Source organism: Fundulus heteroclitus, chromosome 5 (assembly GCF_011125445.2).
Source record: "Fundulus heteroclitus isolate FHET01 chromosome 5, MU-UCD_Fhet_4.1, whole genome shotgun sequence".
NCBI lineage: Eukaryota > Metazoa > Chordata > Actinopteri > Cyprinodontiformes > Fundulidae > Fundulus > Fundulus heteroclitus.
The window spans coordinates 20,204,079-20,224,790 of record NC_046365.1 but is presented as its reverse complement, the minus strand read 5'-3'; the positions used below and the strand labels follow the sequence as shown (position 1 = coordinate 20,224,790).

Below are 20,712 nucleotides of genomic sequence, written 5' to 3'. Positions count from 1 at the left end.
TACTGTTGCTCTAAGAAAGGATGTTTCCTGATTCCTCGTCCTCCCTAGCTCAATAGCCATATCAATCTTTGTCCTGTAATCTCTTATTTGAGCTGCTAACTTTACTCTCACTACTTTCCTTGTAGGTAGCCATTATGGTACACATTGAGGCCAGACTTATGTTCTGTACATAGTGCCACCAGTCTTAGGCTGCCATTTCCTCTGTGTTTCTTTCAGGCCTTTTCCTGTCTCAACTATAAAGATAAAGAAAAAGGTACAGGCCTGAACACAACTGAGAAAGAAAAGCGGTCAAAATAATGATTCGAGTCATTTGAGTATGAACATCATGTAGAAGGTGGCGCGCTTGTCCTCCAGGGTCTTACCTTGATGTCCTGTAGGTATATCTTGACGAGGCTGACCTTTTCTGATTCAGGCAGCAGCTCGACACGAGTGATGCTGTTGAACTCCGTGAGGGTTGTCATGATACTCAGCTTGCGGTTGACTACCTGACTCACTCCATAGCGTGCGCCAACCAGTAGACTCACAATTGACTCCCTGTCCTGAAGCTAGAGGGTAGAGAGAGAGAGAGAGAGAGAGAGAGAGAGAGAGAGAAGAAATTTGGTCAATGTCAGCATACTTCCTTTTCTTGAAAAGAATGCACCACCTAAAAGTAAAGCGCCTACCATCAAGGTAGCACCGAAGGATTTCCCCCCAAAGGACTTGAGATCACTCAGCTCCTCCAGATAGTTGATCCGTGCTTGATCTACTGACAAGCCTTTTTGCTTGGGATCCTGCTGGGACTGGGTTTTCTTCATGTGGAAGCCGATGGCCTTCCTCAGGTCTTTTTCTCGCATGTTCCTCAGTAATGTAGACGACACAAAATTTTCTATGCCCCAAGTCTTCCTGGAGCAAACGCAGAAAGACAAAAGTTCAGAGTGGCTGTTTTCCTTAAAAAGTAACCGTAGGATGTAAACATTTAGTATCTATGTAAATCATACGAAGAACCTTGTAAAAGTATTATTGTCTCATAGAACAGATTTTGTTATGTTACTTCTAAATAAAATCCAGTGCAGCCGATGGCCACAGTGCGTTGCAGGAGTATTCATCCACCTTGGCTTTTTACCCATTTTGTTACAATGCCACGTGTAATTTAAATGTTTTTTTGAATCGTATTTTATGTCTAGGATCTGCACAAAATAGTCTAAGTTGGTAAGTAAAATGAGAAAATAAATAAATAAATAAAATTGGCATGCACAAATGTATCCACACCCTTTTCTATAAAGCCCCTGAAAGTTCTGGTGCAACCAATCACCTTTAAATGAAGTTCACCTGCATGCAATCTAAGAGTCACATGACCTGTCAGTATAAACACACCTTTTTTAAAAGGTTCAGAGGTTATGCGAGGGTTGTGTAGGAAAATAATATGTGGATCATGTTTTGATTAACTGCTATAAACAAGCAACTGAGATAGGATGAGGAAAGTCATTAGGGAAACAAAGAGAGAACGGGACAGATGGGGATAGGAAGGAAATTAGGGTCATTAATAAAGCATTGTTTTCGTTTTTACATAATACAAAATTAAAGAAATAGAATATCGTAGGTGGAACATATAAAGCTACACACCCTTGTACAGTAGGTGGCGGGACGCACCTGTGAGTCATTTGCAATCTGCCAAACGAAGGAAAAGAAGAAGAAGAAGAAGAAGAAGAAGAAGAAGACAAAGAAGGGCCCCAGAAGCTGCAGCACTACAAAGAGGAATGAAGACCAAGGAGCTCTCCAAACAAGTCAGGGCGGGGTTATGAAAAATATCCAAATCTTTGATGTTCCCCCAGAGCTTCATCAAATCATCTTCAAATGCAAAGCACATGATACGACAACAAACCTGCCAAAAGAGGGCCGCCCACCAGAACTCCCAGACTGGAGTCAAAAGTCAAATCTGAACCTTTTACCCTGAATGCAAAAACCAACACTGCACCTTACCCTGAACACACCATTTCCACCACAGTGGTGGCAGCATCATGCTATGTTGACGCTTTTCTTCAGCAGGGACAGGAAAGCCGGTGAGAACCCATGAAAAAACTAAACCTAGAGCCATTCTGGACAAAAATCTGACAGAGGCCGCACCCTCCAGTAGGATGCCAGCCCTAAACATACACCCAGAGCTGCAAATGAAAGCATAATTATGTAATTAAATGGTCGAGCCAAAGTTCAGGCCTAAATGAAAATGGCTTTCACTGGTGCTTTGCATCCATTGAGATTGAACTTGAGGTATTTTGCAAAGAGCAAAATGGACAAAAACTCAGTTTGTAGACATGTAGAGCTGGTGGAGACGTACCCTCAAAGTATTTTAGCTGTAAAGTGTTTTAACAAAGAAGCGACTCAGAAGGACTGAAATTTAACACATGTTCGTTGAAACCGATGAAAAACTTGTATTTTTTCCTCTGTTTTGGTCTATCACAATAAAATAAAGAAGTTTGTGGCTGTGACAAAAAGGGTACCACAAGTGCGGTGTACTGTTACTGTATTATAGCTTTCAGCTCAAGCCGCAAATGAAATTAAATTCAAATCCAGTTAAAAGGGGCTACATTGTTGCAGTTTTACAGTAAACCATAGGAGATTATTTGCCCAAATGAAAAAACAAACATGTTTCTCCATTACTTAGTGTCATCTGCTGGTTTCTAAGGGTATCACAGTCATACTGGTTAAACCTCCTATTTGATCCTTAAACTCCTCCCAGACACCCTCTACGTTAGAGTCAGTCTGAGTCTGGGTGCTTTTCCACATCTCTAATATTTTGAAACAAGAAACCACACACAGAGCACCTCCGTTTATTATACCTTAACACATCAAGTGCTCCTCACCTTTTCTGCTTACACTTTTTCAATCGATGTCGTACTTGATGCTTATGTTAGGACATCCTGTGCTAAAACCTGAATGATGATTCAGAGTGGCTAAATGCATTCATTTTTATAGAGGGCTCATTGATTTTATTCCACTCGGCGGATCCGTGCCTTATAAATATAATCACACACAACATCTGGTGAGGCTTGCCTGTACAGCTATAGAAGGCACACCAAAGGCAATAACCCAAATAACTTACGGTTACATCATATTTATTCTAGAAGGACATTTTCCAGTTTGTTTTTGAGTCTTTGTTGCAGTTTGCTAAATGGTTTTAACGGTCTTACGTAATCATCTTCAGGTTGGCTTTGGGGGACAGTCCACAGCCCACCAGCCTCTCCTGAATGTGCAGCGCAGCCAGTCTTAGGGCGGTATTACACCTCATCTCAACCGCGTAGCGTTCCTGCAGCACATCGTTCACCCCCTTAAACATGGAAAAACAGAAATATACTATTTAAACATAAAGCAATGTTTTACCTAAATGCATATTTTGGAACAGCCCATATTTTCAAACTTCCTTCTACCACCTTTTCAAATTCACGTATCTTATTAGAAAAATAACGCCAGCAAATATCATCAGCATAGCATTGAGATGGCACATTAGATGTTTATTTCTAAATAAGTAGAGGGCAGGCGGTACTTTTCCTATATAAGCTGAGCTTTGTCGGTTTACACCCTACTGAAATCTGTCAACTAAATCAGTCACAGCACTTCTGCAGGTAACACACTCTCTAAGTCAATTAGGACTTCAGGAATCTCTCAGTAGTGAGAAGGATCTATTATTTTTCACTGATCTGTCAGGCGTAGCTGTGTTTGCATTTACAATGAGTACCGTGATTTCATTAGAATCAGTATGTATTTATTAGTTTAGTTTAGCTTTACGTCAGCAAATAGTGATCAGTTTTCACTTCCTGAAAATGCAACCTTCAAAACTAAAAAAAGAAAATACGTTTTGCAAAATTAATAAATCTTAAAATTTTAACATATATGTCAGAATAAACATTTAGCAGACTACTGCCATGTTCCCATGTAGCCACATTATATAAGGAGCTTGTATCATTATGTATCGGCATTATATAAGCACTGATATCTATGTCAAAGATGTTAAATTGTGCCAAAAGCTTTCTGTTTTTTCAATATAACTGCATGAATATGTTGATAAAAAAGCTATTTTATTTAAAACCCCAGTGTTTAACATTTTCACCACTACATGGTGTGTTAAATTAATTACAAACGACCTCGCCATAAAATGGGTAATAACTACTACAGAAGCCGTGGAGTATCATAAATGTAACAATGTCAACATGTTCTCCATGTATCAGCTACTGCTAATAGCTAATATCCACGGTCATCTTGTGAAATGGTTTTTGGCACAGAAGCCAAGTCCTCTTGTTTTTTCTAAAGATGCTTGTAAATTCTGTGCGTCGCGTTTTTTTGGGCTCGTTCTGAAAGTGCACTTGCTTATTTGGGGTCAAATATAAGCGACTATGAACACCAGTAAAGAGACCCGCTTCTCCTGTTGCACTACAGACAGTGACCGGGCCGGCTGATATACCTCCACATACACACATATCTCTCTGTTCAGAGAGAGAGAGACAAACAAACGAACCGTCTCTACTGGGAGGACAGAGTAGTTGTTTAAACACACTACCCTGTTTCTAACATAAAGCCAAAATAAACTTCTCCGTTATACTGAATTAACTTACCTGCTGTCCAGCAGAAATCCTGCAACCTCTGCATCCGTTTTAAATCCCAGCCCCCTTATGAATTATCTCCACCTGGTAATGTTAGCCGATATAGCCTCTCTTTTTTCTACCGGTTATTACTTCTTTTTCTTGGTAACTTTCTCATCCCTCTCACTGGGCAAAGAGCATAGAAAGTCCTCCATTTCAGCAGAAAACGGCAAATAGAATGATCTATGGTCGTCTTTGCTTGTTTATACTCCTCCTCCACTGACAGCACGTCTTCATATATGAGATTGATAGGGGAAAACGCGTATGTCCCCTTTAGGCAACTCAAATTTAAAATAGCAACGCTGTCTCCCAGTGGGTGCACCGACACCTATGTATTTATATTAGACTTTGCCATAATCTGTATTTATAAAAGCAATAGTTGATTTTTGCTGATTAAAATCCTAAGTATTTACACGCTGTCACTTTAAATGAATAAAAACCCATAACGTGTTCTAGGAGGAGCACATGCGTCCCATATAAAATTCCACAGACCTTTAATTTTTGGGCCGTACATTTATACAGACAGAATTTTCGACATAAAAAAAAAGAAAAAGAAAATTGTGTCCTTTCTGTGGTGGATGTCTACCAAAAAGAAAAATAAGACTAAATGAATATCTTCGAGGAAAATGTATTTTCCCTGGAGGTCTACCTGGAGGTAAAGATACTCGAAGGCAGTGGGATCCTCTTGCAGCAGCGTCTTGAAGTCTTTGGGCATGAAACAAACGCGGAACAGACACCTGTAGTTATGAACTTCCTTCTTCTGGACCACCTGAAGACATGCATACATATACCACGTCAAACGTGCATTTAGTTGCAGAGGCGGAGCTTAAGCCTGTGTCTCTACCTGATGGATCCTCTCCTCGTCATGCAGCAGCAGTAGCTTGCTGCTGTTGTGCTGCTGTTCGAGCACCAGGGAAAAGTGTTCAATGCGGTTCAGAGACAGCTTTTCTTTTAGTGTCATCACAATGTCCTGGTGCGGGGGGAAAAAGGCTGTCTTCAGAGAAAATCATCTTTGCTGTGATGTTCTATTCAAAAACTTATTTTCTTTTTAAGCTTTAGATCTTTTTCATACAAAAAAAAAACAATCTCATTGTGAACCTGAGTTTTATGTCTAAATCTTGTGATTAACTCGTTCAACACTCTTTTCAAAATACCTTGACAGTTGTGCCGGTCTCGAACTTGAAAGCCTTGGTCTGCCCGTTCTCCAGGTAGACCTTCAAAACGTTGGGCAGGAAGAGCAGTGAGTTCCCCTGTAAACCAACAAGCGCATCAGGAATCAGGGAAAGTCTTTCACAAAGAATGGAACAGTGTTAAGACAGACTAGCTGGAAGGAGTATACCGTACAATGCCTTGTGAAAAGTAATTCCACACCTTGAACCTTTTTTATATTTCATCACGTTACAGCTAGAAACATATTTTATTGGTATTCTATGTTGAAGCTCAACATAAAGTGTTGCATAAAGGAAAATGATCCATGGCTTTCCTGTTTAGTTTTGCAAATATAAAACCTGTGTGACATGCATTTGGATTCACCGTCCTTGTGCCAATAACTTGCAAATTTAGCTGCAATTCTTTTAGAGTATGTTTCTACCAGCTGTCTACATCTAGAGAAGGGACATTTTTCCTCTTTTGCAAAAAGGCTCAAGCTCAGTCAGGAGAGAGAAAAAAAGGTTTCAGGTCCGGCCACTGACTTGATTTAGGTTTGGACATAACACATGGATATATGTGTGCTGTGTTTTTTTTCCCACTCGAGGGTAAAGTTCTCCTCCAGTCGTAACTTAACTTTGACAAGCTTCCCTCTCCCATTGGAAATGCTTCACACAGCATGATGCTGCCACCAACATGTTTCCCTTTGGAAATGGTTTATTTAGCGTAACATTTACTGTTATGTATTTAGCCACAGACAGTGTTTTACAATTTATCACATCTCCCCATAGCACCTTCTTCCCCATTTGCTGTGACCACTGCATGGCTTATGACAAACTGCACACAAGACTTGTTTCTTCCCTTTCAATTATATATATATATATATATATATATATATATATATATATATATATATATATATATATATATATATATATATATATTGCAGGTCTTCTATAGAACATGACTAGGATGAAACATACACCAATTGCGCTATCAATGGATTCTCCCAGTTGAGCTGTATGTCTCTGCAGAGATACCACGGGCCTCTTGGCTGCGTCTATGAATGTTTTTGCAGCCTCTCGTAGCTTTTTTGCAAGCATTGCCCTGAACTTTCCCCCGACCATTTTTCTATCAAGTGTGACCAGCTACCCCGTTACGGCTGAAGGAAAAGCTTCACATAGCCTGATGGTGCCGGCACTATTTTACGCCATGCACATTCAGGTTTGGAACAGAACAAGATTAGCAAAAGTGGAACTAATATTAATTTATGATTCAGTTTCCACCTGGAAATATTCTTAACCTGCATCACAAGGATGAAAAGTTTTTATTTTTAATTTTTAGATGTCATGGAGTAATAAAACACAGTCAGAACATTTGCTCTCCAGCTCTTCTTGCAGAGGATTTCTTTGCATCCCATCCTCTGACCTGCTTCTGTCTGCCCAGCTTGTTCTCTGCAGTGAGTCATCGCTGTTCTCCTATGATTTTGCAAAATGTTTTTCCTCCGCTGACAATGTGATGCAATGAAACATTGATGCAGGGCATGTTTTTAAGTTCAAACGTAGAGCGGATGAGTTTGGACCCCTCCCATCTCCGGCTTCTGCTCTGCTTTCTCGTTTGCGTAATGTCTTCTGAATGTCCCCATTACTTTCGCGTGCATAACTTAAACATATTGTCATGTAATCACAGAAATTAAGACTGTAGAGTGGTTCAGATATTGATCCGCCTTTTCTCTGTCTTTCATAATGGACACTTCAGCTTCAGCTTATGGGGTTTGCCTGGTGCAGGTGCTTTTACACCATCAAGAGAGATGGGAATGAAAAGCAGCAAGAATAAAGGAAATAAAAGGAAAAACTTAATTTGTCAAATAATCGTGACAAATATTAATCAGTATTAAAAGCAATTTGTAAAAAAAAAAAAAGAGACCTGTAAATCATGTATTTGCTTCATCCAAGAGTCTGGTTGAACTATTTATTTAATCCCTTTCAAAAATCAGATGAATAAAAAACCTTGAATGTTTTGTGAAACACTGTATGTATTCCTTCTGTCTGCTTTACAAGCCTATTTGGGATCGAAGGTGTTTCATGTTTATGGTGAGATTAACTAACAGGAACAAACGGTTTGTCCCAAACAACACATTTAACCCAATTAAACAATGTAGTCATAAGATAACAAACTAAAAAAAAAACTATCAGATGGATATTATTAAGTTTTGACTGTCTTCCCTTGTATTTGCTACAGTTCGCGTCAAAAAGACAAAATAGGCAGATGTTCACAGAAGCTCCTGAGATCTAAAGATTAAAGCCTACCTGAGACTGTCCATTGACCTCCACCTCCTCGGCAAAGTGGACTTTGACAGGGTTGGACCTGAGCTTGGCCCTCTTTTCAGGCGTGATGAACGACGACTTCGGGCCCTGCGATGAAAACACATTAATAAAGTTTGATCTGCAGGAGATTCCTTAAATCTCAGTAACGATTTCTTGGAGGGAGAAGTGAGTTATGAATCACTTGGTTAAAGTGTTTCCATCAGCACAAACGCCTCATGAGACCCACTGAGCAGCAGTCATTTATTTACCGTTATCTAATCGAATAAATCTCGATGCAAACACACACATCAGTTTCACCGAGCCAAAGCGAGATGCATTGATGGGCCACGAGCAAACGAGCAGGTATGCAGAACTGTGTGTTTTTCTAGGTAAATGTGTATATCTGCAGTTGTGGGGTAATTCCTGTGGGTTTAGCATATTGTCATAGCTAACACTGATAAAGTGGCGCCATAGGGCGAGTGGATTGTAAGAGGTACACCTCGAGCTCAGATGCAGAGAGCTCCCGATGAATGTTTCTGCTGACTGCAGCATTTCAGGATCCCAGGTGTATAGAGACACTGAATGTCCACGGGCTGCACTGGAAAAACACTATGCTGGTTAATTTACTCTGAAGTGCTATGAGGCACAAAACTCCCCAGTATGTTAATCCTCTGCTCTATTTTAAATTGCATTCAGGGGCTAAGCATTGGTATCCCAGGACAAACAGAACCCAAAGAGCTTATTATTTACAAATGACGAACAAGAGCAGTAAAAAAAAAAACTCCTATTGAATAAAACATCCCCATTAAAATTATCCTAGCCAGATTCATTGGCATTGTATGATTTTTTTAATAACATGTATAACTACATTTGGCCAATCCTTGTCGTGTTACTGGACTACAATTAATCTTTTTTTCAATAATAATAAACAACTCCTTTTTTTGTTTTTATCTGACAAGATACTTTAAGAATACGTTTTAAACACATCAACAAATCAGCCTTTAAAGGGATCCATGATTAATTCAACATGTTGCCCTAAATATGTTGAAATTTTCCCATTAACTTAAAAAACGTTGTTTGGAATATGTTAAAACTCTGACTTACTTGAATTTTTTTTAGGGCTGGGCAACGATAAAAAATTTTAATCGCGATTAATCGCATAATTTGCCCGATTAATCATGATTAATCGCATTGTATGCGCAAACTCCAAGAATTAATTCAAAAGTAGTGTAAAGAGCACTTTTATTTTAATGTTCTGCTGCCATATGAACAAAAGTGTTGTAACATTTGTAGCACTTATCTTATTTTATACTGGATATTTTCAACCCATCTATTGAATTTAGTGCACTACTTGATCTTTTCTTCATAAGAGAACAGCAAGCACTGCAGCCAAAATATGGCCTTTTTTGACCTGCTGTATATTAGCCAGTCCCTAAGCTTGATGTATCATGAAACTGTTGACCTTTTGGGTTTTGTGGTTTTTATTTTATTATTACAATTAAATAATAATAATAATAATAATAATAATAATAATAATAATAACAATAATGTTATGTTCAGTGTTTTTTCCGCTAATCCACCTCTTATATATTTCAATCCTTATGTAATTTTGTCTGTGTTGTGTGCACCTGCCTGTTGCTTTAATCCTATAAATTTCCTTTATTACATTACATTACATTAGAATTACATTTTCTGTGTGGGCTCCAGTAACATATGATAGATAATATCTACTTTGAAAGTTAACATGAACTGCTGCTGAAGATGAACACTGATCTACCTGGATGTTCCCTGGAGGACTGAAACGCCTCAGTCAGTGACGTCTGTGGGTCTGTCGGGGCAATGACAGAAGTTTCGTCTCCTCTCTCCGTTTCTGGGGCTCGACGTTTTCATGTTTTTTCACGTGCTTAGATAAATTTGTTGTGTTTCCACTGAAATTAACTGGCTTTTTACAAAACATACAGCTTGATTTCATTTACGGTATTAAAATAAAGCCAAACGGTGCTACTTCCCCTGTTCATGTTTTTTCGCTGCTGCGGTCTCTCTCAGCTGTTTGTGTGTTAAGTTTGTGTGAGAGCTGAGTGGGCGGGCCAGGCTGAGCCTGCGTGCTGATTGGCTGGCGCCGCTGAGCCATGTATGAGAGGGGAGCGGGACAGTGCTGCCATGACAGCGCGCGGGCTGCAGTCAGCGCGCGTGCTGACTGACACTGACTGAAAGCATGTGAGCAACATGCGTTAATGTGCGATAAAATAAATATTGCCATTAATAGTCTAATGAATTAACACGAAATTAACGTGTTAACTTGCCCAGCCCTAATCTTTTTATATTCTTTTGTTATATTTTTCAGCCCTGGAGGTTGCCATTTTTTCACCTGAGCGATGCATGCTGGGTTGATGATGCGGTTAGGTCCTACTGGACTGGAACCTACAGAGTTAGCACAGGAAGGCTAACGTTACCAGAGTTGTTTTTTTATTGTATTGCTTTTGACTGGTGTATATTTAGACAATGGCGCACGGAGAAAGAGAAAAAGTGAGGTGAGTCTTCACTTCCCGCATGAGAAAAAAGAAGAGCACCGTTGGAAGAACACAGCTTCCCATATTTGTCCTCTCAACACTTCTCTCCAGAAGACTTTGAGTAATTTTTACCAACAAACTGATGACAACAGGTGGGCATTACACCCTCAAGTTAAAACCAACTGCTGTGCCGACTATTTTTTAGTTTTAGCTATAAAGCACTTAAACACTAACCTGACAACAGCCAGCTGCATGTATCGCTCCGCCTAGCTTCACTCACATACATCTGGGACACGGCTCCTTGAAAGTGATTTCCCCAACCAAATTTTTGGTCTGGCTAATCAGGACGCAGGGCGGGTGTTTCATGGATGTGACGTAGTGGAGAAGTGACCGTGAGATGGCGGCTCGCATCGAGGAAGCAAGCGTTAACATTGATGCTGCTATTTCTTCTGTGTTGTCCAATCTACCTAATATTGTTTCATTAAAAGAACATCAGAGAACGGCTCTGAAGGCTTTTGTTTGTGGAAACCATGTTTTCGCCCTTCTCCCGACCGGATTTGGCAAGTTTTGTTTTCCGGGGCGCGTACGCGGACGCGCCCCGGAGCGGTTAGTGGTTAGCGCTAACCATATAAGGAGGCTCCATAATCAACATGGCGACATCCGTGTAACAATATTTTATATACATTTATAAAAACCAAACAATTTTTACTGTATTGATTTTACATCTAAAATAGATATTTCTCAAATAAAGTCTATTGTTTCAACTAATTGTGAATCCCTTTAAACTACAGGATGAACACATTTAACAGATGTCTTTATGATGATGATGGGGAAAGTAAGTAAAAAAAGAAAAAAGGAAGGAGCCAAGGAAGGAAGGATTGATGGATGGAAGGAAAAGGAATGAATAGATGGATGGATTCAAGGAAAGATGGATGGATGGATGGATGGATGGATGGATGGATGGATGGATAAAGGTAAGGAAGAAATGAAGGACGGATGGTGAGATAGACGGAGACAAGGAAGGAAGGCTGTACAAGTTGAAGACAAAGAAGGAAGGGAGAAAGGAAGGAATGACAAATGGATGGATGGATGGGCTGAATTTAGAGTTTTTTGTTAAACTGAGTGAAATGGCTAAACACTTTTTTCAGGTATTATGATGTTTCATACGTTACCTCAGTGTAACATTGGCTGTTACACTGACAGTTCAGGAAACTACTGAAATGAGCCCCTGTTTATTATAACAAGGCTACATTTTCAGCTCTGTCACATTACTAGTCTAGATTTCAGACCTCGTACTTACTGAGAATTCAGTAGAAACCCTGAAACTTAGAGAAAGCGTTTTGCAGTGAGTGATTAACCAACTCGGTTACACTGAACTTTGCAGTCAAGGTGTTATATTCTCTCAGCTGGCCTCCTCCTGCAAAGATTTTTGTGTTCGTTAATATTTCACACCCAAACACTGTGAGAAATCCGAGCAAGCTAAAAAAAAAAAAAAAAAAAAAAAGAAAAAAGAAGATCCTCCTTCAGTTTAACATTTAGGGCTGCTCGTTCTGCGTTAGGGTTTGCGCAGGTTCTCTCCAGGTACGCTGGCTTCCTCCCACAGCAGTAAAACATGGCCGCCAGGCTAATTGGTCCCTATTATTTGCCCTTTGGTATCAGTATGTATGTTTGCACGCTTTTCTGCCCTGTGTGTGTGTGTGTTGCAAAATGTTGTGTAGACACAATCAGTTAATACGTTAACTCGTGTAAACCAGCAGACTCACATGCATGATCCTGAGAACAGTCATAGTCAGCGTGTCTTGACACTCTCTGAAAAAAAAAAGCGGGGATGTTACGGCCAAACCTGTCACAAGCGGCCTCCGTTAAGAGAAAGCAACATTATTCGGGTGTGTCTTCCTGTGTTCTGGATTTGCATGTACAGACCTGATTATTTCAGCTGCCTGCTCTGGGGTCAAGTCATCGACAGCGACGTTATTGATCTTCACAAGCTGGTCCCCGGGGACGAGCCGGCCATCTGCAGGACCACCTGGACACACAAAACGTCTCTGTGTCGTCATGCCTGAGGGGGCTTCAATTGGCCTGAGCTCACGCAGCTCATGAGGGCTGATGACAGGCAGCAGCTTGCACTCCAGTCATTTCCTTTCATCTGACTCCAATGCATTATTTTCCATCCTACTCTCTAAAGAGCCTGTCGTCCGACCACATGAACATTAGCAGCACGCTAATTGAGCTAATTGAGATATCTGAGACCATTTTTATCAACAGATTTTCCTTTTTACGCCTCCTTAAAGCTATAAAGCGCAGGAGGAAGAGGAATCAGAATGGTATTTGAATATTATGTGCTCATAATCTATCGTTGATTAACTCTGTATTCACCTTTAACAATGTTTAGATGCTCATCTCTAAGGAAACGCAACAATGTTCATTTATTCACAAATGTTTGCTGACTCCAGTTTAGCATTTCCATACTAATCCAGACCAAGCATACAGGCCCCTGAACAAATACCTCTTATAACAAGCTGCAGGTGTGCTAGGTCTCTGCTTTTTAAAGACAAGAATAATTACCCGTGTTCTCGGAAAAGGTGAAAAAGAGTCTCTTTAAAAGCTAAATTAAACTCTTAAAACAGCATCCAAATTGGATTAAGGTCAGTTCTGGTTCTCCGCCACACATCCCACTTTACATGCGGGCCATCTTAGTTGATCTTAGCCTACCAGATCATCTTCTTCTACATGTTTACTGTTCCCCTACATGGCTTGAGGTTAAACGTAGGCTTAAGTCTTGTCACTCTTCTGAACACGGCCAGATTTTTGGAGTGCGAGGCTAACAGTTGTCCTGTGAACAGCTTCTCCAGCAGGAGGTGTGGATCTCCGCAGCGCCTCCACATTTAGGCATCTTGACATCTTCTCTGACTCATGATCTCTTAGCCCGGTTTATCAGTGTAGGTAGACGGCGAGCAGCTTCACTGTTCTGCCTTTGGTCTTTACATTTTACTATAATGGACTGTACATTTGTCCATTAAATATTTAGAGCTTTGTGATGTTACTTTATAACATAATCCTGCTATAAACTCCTCCACATCTTTCTACTGCTCATTTCCTTTGCGTTCAGAATTCAAACACTGTTTTGGCGTATGAGAGTAAATGGGGTTGCATATAAATGAATCACACACTTTTCAGGTGATCCTTTGCGAAAATATTTGAAAATATTTTTTCACTTTATAATCATGCAGTGCTTTGCGTCATGTGTGTAAGACTGTGAGAAAATACAGTCAGAAAAAAATTCAGGGGACATAAATGCCCACAACAATTTTCCCTTAGGAGACAATAAAGTAAATGTTATCTTAAGAACGTTTGCAAGTCCCTTTATTTAATATAAAACATTTGGTTCATTGATTTATAATTGATTGGAAAATAGATGGTAATATATTTTGGCTTTAATTTTAAAGGGGGCAGATTTCTGATCTGTTGTTTCAGAATTTTGTTTGTAAAAATTCTTTAAAAATATGATTTTTCAAAAGTTTTTGCAAACCTCTTTTATAGTTTTCATTCCTGTTTACAATTGTGTGCAACCATATGTCTGTTATCAAACAAATTCCTGATACATGAAATACATGAAAGGATGTTGAAAACATTCCAAGAGGTGCATTCGCATGTCTGCAAGGCACTGTGTTAAAAACAAAATGTGTTCTTTTAAAATCCATGACAGGAATCTTCCCTCCTTTCTCACAACGGCATCATCAGCGCACATTTATTATCTGCACTGCTGTTTGTAAAATCGACTGGCTGCTCCCCTGATGAGATTTCTCGCCGCTGTTAGAGTTGCAAATTGATTACAGATACTCCTCCTGGTCGCACCTTGTTGGACATGTCTCCGTGTCATTTGCTCAAGCTGTTCCAGAAAGAATTATGCAGCAGTGAAGCAAATGAAAACAGGAACCTGTTGAATGTGCTTGGCACTGCAGCGGCTCTAATTAGACCAGATGAAGGCGACCAGATGCTAAAAGCGCTGGGCGCCCATCGGGTTGACGATATTTGAAGATTCGAAATGGTCTGAATTTATATCATGTGAATAAATCTATGTGTAATCCAGGGAAGCCACAGAGGGAAACATGTGGGCGCATTCATAAACAAGAGGCATAAATTAATTAATCACCAAGGCCTTCCTCCTGCGTCTGCCCCCTATGTTTGTACTTTATCTAAAAGGACAATTTTCTTTCTCTAGCCTGCAACAAAAGGTACCTCTCAGACATGAGATATTACTTGATACCTTCTTTAAAAACAATGTGAGCAGATGCTGGTGACACCGATAGGTCTGAAAAAACGCTTTTGAACAAAGGAGTCATATTTCACTGTCAAGATGCTGCGGCACCTGTCAGAGACAAAGCAACAGAGGGAAGGAGGACTGAGCCAAGGCTCCCAGGGGCCGCTGGTGGTGTAAGAAACAGTGGTGTCAACGTGTGAGACACACCGACACAACTGCGTGAGAACATATCTTTCATATTTTACCACCAAAGTTAAGACTTTAGGTCCATTCATACCCTACGTTTGGCCTACACGTCCGTACTTCTGTCCGTACGTTCTATCCGTTGACTCCTTGATACCTCCGTCCGTTGAGGTGCGCAATAACCAATATTTTCCTCTAGGTGGCAGTGCTGGACGCCAATAATTCGTCATTGATCAAACATGGCGACGGTCCAAGACGTGATTTTGTTGTATTTGCTCTGTAAGTAAACTTTTTGTTTGTCCCTGTGCCCCGGGCGTGACACATCATATGTGTGTGGGTAGTTGCGGGAAAAGCTCCGCAAGTCGTTCCTAGATTCCCGCCATTGTTTAAAGCCCAGAATTATAACCTTCTTCGTGATTTTGTTGACATTTTGTACTACAACCTCAATAGTGCCCCCACCTTTTCCAGTAGTATTGCTCCGTATTGATCCGTTTCGTCCATAATCGTAAGCTCCCAATTTTCGTGTCAAAATACGGGCGAAATCGACGGTTAGAACTTATGAAACACTCCACACGTATCCGTATCCGTCTTTTACGTGAGGTATGAATGGGCCTTTTGATGTAAAGTGAGGCCATTTTTTTCGTTCAGCTTCTCAACAAAAACCTTATTAAAGATCGGTACTAAAAGGGTCATATTTAGGTCATATTTTGTAATTTGCCACGTTCTGACATCTTGGTGGCTGGATGATTTACAGTATCTAACCCTTTTTAGTGATGCAGTTCATATCTAGTTAGCTATATATGCCAATTGTTCAAGCCTCAACTGCTCCAAAAGTACACACAGTGCCTTGCAAAAGTATCCAAGCACCTCAAACTTTTTCCACATTTTGTGTGCATTTTAGGTGAAAACTACAACATAAAGTATTGTACCATTGTAGGAAGGAAATTACATGGCTATATATTTTTTTTAGTCAATGCAGGGTTTTCAAAAATATTTTGAAAATGAAAATCGAAAATGTGTACCATGTATTTGTATTTCAGCAACCCGCTGAGTCAAAGCTCTGTTGGTCTACCTTACCGTGCATCTACGTCAGCAAGTCCTTGTCTGTAGGGTATGGCTCCACCAGCTTCACACTCAGAAATAAATTGTTGGTTTTTCCAGGACAATTAGCCCCGACTTAAGGTGCTAAACCTGAACTGTGTCAGGATCCTCCGCATTTCCCTTGGACCTCTCAGTTGCTTCTCCAGTTTGAGCTCGCCTTACCAGATATTAGGTTGAACAGAGGTCTGTGAGACGTTATAATATTTTTCTAACCCAACCCTGCTTTAACCGTACCCTGCTGTTTCCCTCGGTCTTCATGATGCTGTTTGCTCAATAATGCTCTCAAAGAAACCACCGAGGCCGGGGTACTTTGTGACGTGGAAGAAAGATGATACATAACTTTCAAATATTCACTACTTTTCTGTTCGTCTATCACAAAAAAAATCTCATAAAAAACAGTAAAGACCGTGGCAGCAATGCAAATAAACGGAGAAACACGTTTATGATTAGTACTGTTACAAATGCCCGTCAAACAAAAGCTCTCTTACGGCACTTCCAACCAGCGCGGTATGCACACTTCCTCTGACACATGTCAGTGTTAAATAATTCAGTTAGGAGGAAGCGCTTGAACTGAGTCGAGGTACTCAGGTTCACCTTCGGCTGCCTCTGTCTCACAGCTAAAGAGGCTTTACAACATCTATAAACACAAACACAAACAAAGACATTAGCGCCCCACAGCACTTCCCTTTGTTAATGTAATTTTGCGTGCATCTATGCCGCATCAGCGTGCTGTAGCCGCTCCAGCTGGAGTTTTTTTTTACTTTGTGCCGACCAGAGGTCTGCAGAGGTCTGGCACAGGTTCACGCTTCAATTTGCCGGGAAGACATTTGTTATGCAAATTACAAACAGTGGAGACGACAGCGGAAAAAAGGCTTGTTTCTAAAAAACAACAACAATAAAAAAACTAGCAATCCCTGTTTTGCAGCAGGGCTCTTGGTTTACACTACAGAAGAACATTTTAATCTGGAGAGGTGATTATTTGGAAAAATTCTAGCAAGAATTTTGCTTACAGTTAAAACACATTTAGCACAAATATATGAATATATTTCATGTAATAAAGCAGGTATAAGTGGTTTCTCGTCCTATACAGGGGTAGAGATCCAGGTCCAGTGCTCTGTAACTTATAAACTACAGTTTACTGATTACAAGGAACAGTGTGCTGGAGCAGAAGGTGCTGATTCAGCAAACTTAAAGACAGCAGCTCCTTCTGGGAGAAATTTGCTCCTGGCAGGTAACAGTACAGAGATAGAATATAGGGAGTAGGTGTAGAAGGACAAACTACCACAACTCCAGTAGTGATGAACTGTTTCTGAACACTGACATATTTTTAGGAACAAAAATGTTTTAAATCATGCTGATATTGCTATGTACACACAGCCAGGTTTGCACTCTATATTCACTCGCAGCTGTCAATAACTAAACCAAATCTGTTAACATTATAATCAGGGATGCATTTCATTAGTTTGTCCTACCTGGCGTGACCTCGTGCACCAGGATGGGGATCTGGTTGGAAAGCGTGAGGCCATGGGAATTGAGGTCCGGATCCTTTTGGATCTGAACGTTAAAACGGAACGGGTAATTTCTCTGATCGGCGCTGCTGGATTCTCCCGTTTTCCCGTCCGCAGCAACGCGGTCTCTGCAAAGCAATCAGGACGACATCTCACTGAATACTACTGGAAGCTCTACAGGAAATTTCTGTGATTCTGTTCAAAAATGTTATGATTTCTGAAGCTTCAATAAAAACACGAGAACAAGGATTTAAAAAACTATAACAACTCTTTTTACTTTTTGCTGCAGTTTTATTTATTCTAAAGCTTGTAGAGATTTGGCTGCATAAAGGCGGCCCACTTAAAGCTGTGTGGGTTATCGCTGCCTTGTGCACTGTACCCCCCCCCCCCCCCCAGATCCATTACAGATGTTGGTTTTTGATATTATGATAACAAAAAAAACCTCTTAACCCCGAAGTCACAGTGATTTTTGAAGAGATTTTCTCATTTTTCAGTTATTAGACCAACATTATTCTAGTCCATCTTAATTAAGCTCTGGGGGCTGTTGTGTTGGTTTGATTTTCTTTTTCTTATTTCATAATGAGGTTTTATTTTGGAGTTTATAATCGAGATTAACTGTGTTCCTGTAAGAAGATTTCAGTGGTGTTTTGTAGATTCCACACCATTTTGCTTCGTTTCTGAGATTTAATTAATCAAGGCTCTCCACAGGAAACTGGAGTGGTAAAGTCTTTCTTCTGTCAGAGGTATAAATAAATTCTTAAAAAAATATGATATTCTTCCTAGTTCATTTTGATGGCTTTGAGATTAAGGTTTTGTTTTAGCAAAATGAACCTTTAAAAACAAGTACGGGGGACATTTTTGTTTTTAAAGGGCATCAATAATTAAAACAATTAGATAAACAAAGCTGGAAAACATTTCACAGCATTTTACTGGGTGTTGGAAGATTCTTTCTATGTGCTTGTTCAGCTTTTGTTGGCAGGTTTGATTGGGAAAAATGAACACTGCAATAATGTTTTGGTTCATCAACGAATCTGCAAAGAATTCATAAAGCAGTAAAGTCTCCTTCATACAAATGCTTTCCTGTGCTATTTGCCTTATTTTCTGCTCTGGATTCACAAAGGAAACTATATACTGTACATGCAGATACCAACATGCCCATCATGTTCAGCAGGAAGGAAAGATTTGCAACTATTTTTGCATCAAGTCACCTTTTCCTTTCTTCAGCAACAAACACAGCAAATGCAGAAAAGATTAAAGAGATAGAGACACTGCTTTACGTCTTTATCAGGTCTTTAATAACCAGAGAATCACTTTAAACCACGCTGGAGGTGTTAAAAGTTAATTGGATGATACAACCATTTAACTGATTTATTAAGAGATAAAAATATTTGTTAATCCTTTAACATGCACCAGGTTGTTAATTATGAAATGTATTATATGCAAACCAACTTGTTTGCACAACACCTAGTCTTTAATTTATCTGAGTCTTTTTTAATATTTGCATCTGCATATAAAGCGGGGATATAATGAGTGGAATATTCAACAACTTTAAAGTTTTGGTTCTGCATCATAACAAGCCACAAGATGATTTTAAACATAATTATGTCAATTTATCTTCATTATTAATTGCTTTGCAACAATAATCCAAACCTGACTGGAGGAGAAGTTGAGATCTATCCTCTGTGACATCACTGACCTGCGTCAAACTTACAGCTATTAGTAGATTGTAGGTTTTCAGCCCAATATGCAAAATGCATACAGCTCTGTTCGGAGAGTGCTAAGAAATTTACCGTGGCTGTAATTTACACAAAAAAAACATCAATATATTCCCTTAAATGCATGGATAATGCCCAATTCAAATATGAGACATCTGCACACAGAGACACTATTTGCTTTATGTTCTGGAGCATTGCTGCTTTCGCATCTAGTTTCAGGATACAAAGCATAAACAAACAACGGTTTCCACACATTTGGCATCTGTAGAAACTGCAGTGAAATTGCCAGTCTGTGAAATGATACTGGCAACAAAATATGTCAACGTCAGCTAATTGTTAAAAGATGCCTCATCCTGTTATCTCTTTTACCCCATTTTCTTTAATGCTTCATTCTTAATCTGATTCTATTGGAACAAACATGGACTTTATTAAACGGTCAAACAATTATTTTAGACTTACAATATCTTTAATCTAGACGTTTTGCTCAGTCGCACCAGGTTTTATTTATAAAACCTTGCTATCATTGATTTTTTTTAAAAAGGGGTTCGGATTTTGTTTAATGACATCAAGGATCAAATGGAGATGAATTAAGGCCCTTCCTTGCTGTTGAACAGGCCAGTACCCACATAAAAGACATTCTAGTCAGATAAATCTCATTACCTAACAATTAAATCCCAGCGAAGACAAAGCAGAGGCTCACCTGCTCAGAGAGTGAGACCTGCTGCCCAAGTCTCTGGACCGTCTCAGCCATCGTCCAACCACCTGTTCCACTCGGCTGGTCCTGCGGGACGGGGAGCGACTCCTGCCCTGGGACTCCATTTACCTGCAAGATTTTAAAAGACAATGTTTGTACTATGACACTGTTTAAAATAGATGCATTTCAATGTAGTCTAATTTAACCATAAAGCAAATAAATGGTCAAAGTTAGAATATCAACAAGAAAAAAACAAATATTTGTCTTGGTCCAAGGAAAGACACAAGCAAACAGATAGAGACGATTCTGTCTGAGACAGAAGACGCACAAATCAGCTAAACAAACTCCACAGCAATGCTAATCCTAAACGAGGAAATACGGGCGGCTAAACAGAATGGTACTGTGATGAGAGTAAACAGGCTTTGTGCAAATGTGCTTCCTGTACTGGAGAGAAAAGATAACACCTCTGAATGGACGGGACTTTGCTCTGGCCAAGTTCATCAGCTGTTCTGTCTATTTAAAAATAGAAGGGAAATAAAAATAAAAAATTTAACTGAACATTTCCTGAACGCAATAATCAAACTCAAATTTCTCAAATATTTCAGCGAGATTTGAGTTATTTAGGCTTTTGTTTCGTACATGAGGTATATAAATTTACTCCATGAGGTCTGAAAC

At 39.7% G+C, this 20,712-nt stretch overlaps 1 protein-coding gene across 1 annotated transcript in view; it reads right to left on the bottom strand.

Moving 5' to 3' along the window:
- The window catches only part of LOC105918553 (FERM and PDZ domain-containing protein 1), a 30,967-nt gene extending 10,803 nt beyond the window's left edge, over window positions 1-20,164 (bottom strand). Inside the window, 11 exon segments of the mRNA XM_012853665.3 lie at window positions 363-545; window positions 663-882; window positions 3,168-3,304; window positions 5,263-5,382; window positions 5,458-5,583; window positions 5,768-5,863; window positions 8,069-8,173; window positions 12,339-12,384; window positions 12,499-12,601; window positions 17,593-17,756; window positions 20,044-20,164. Of these exon segments, the coding sequence (XP_012709119.2) occupies window positions 363-545; window positions 663-882; window positions 3,168-3,304; window positions 5,263-5,382; window positions 5,458-5,583; window positions 5,768-5,863; window positions 8,069-8,173; window positions 12,339-12,384; window positions 12,499-12,601; window positions 17,593-17,756; window positions 20,044-20,162 (1,419 nt within the window). The 5' untranslated portion in view covers window positions 20,163-20,164.
- Window positions 20,165-20,712: the final 548 nt, after the last annotated feature.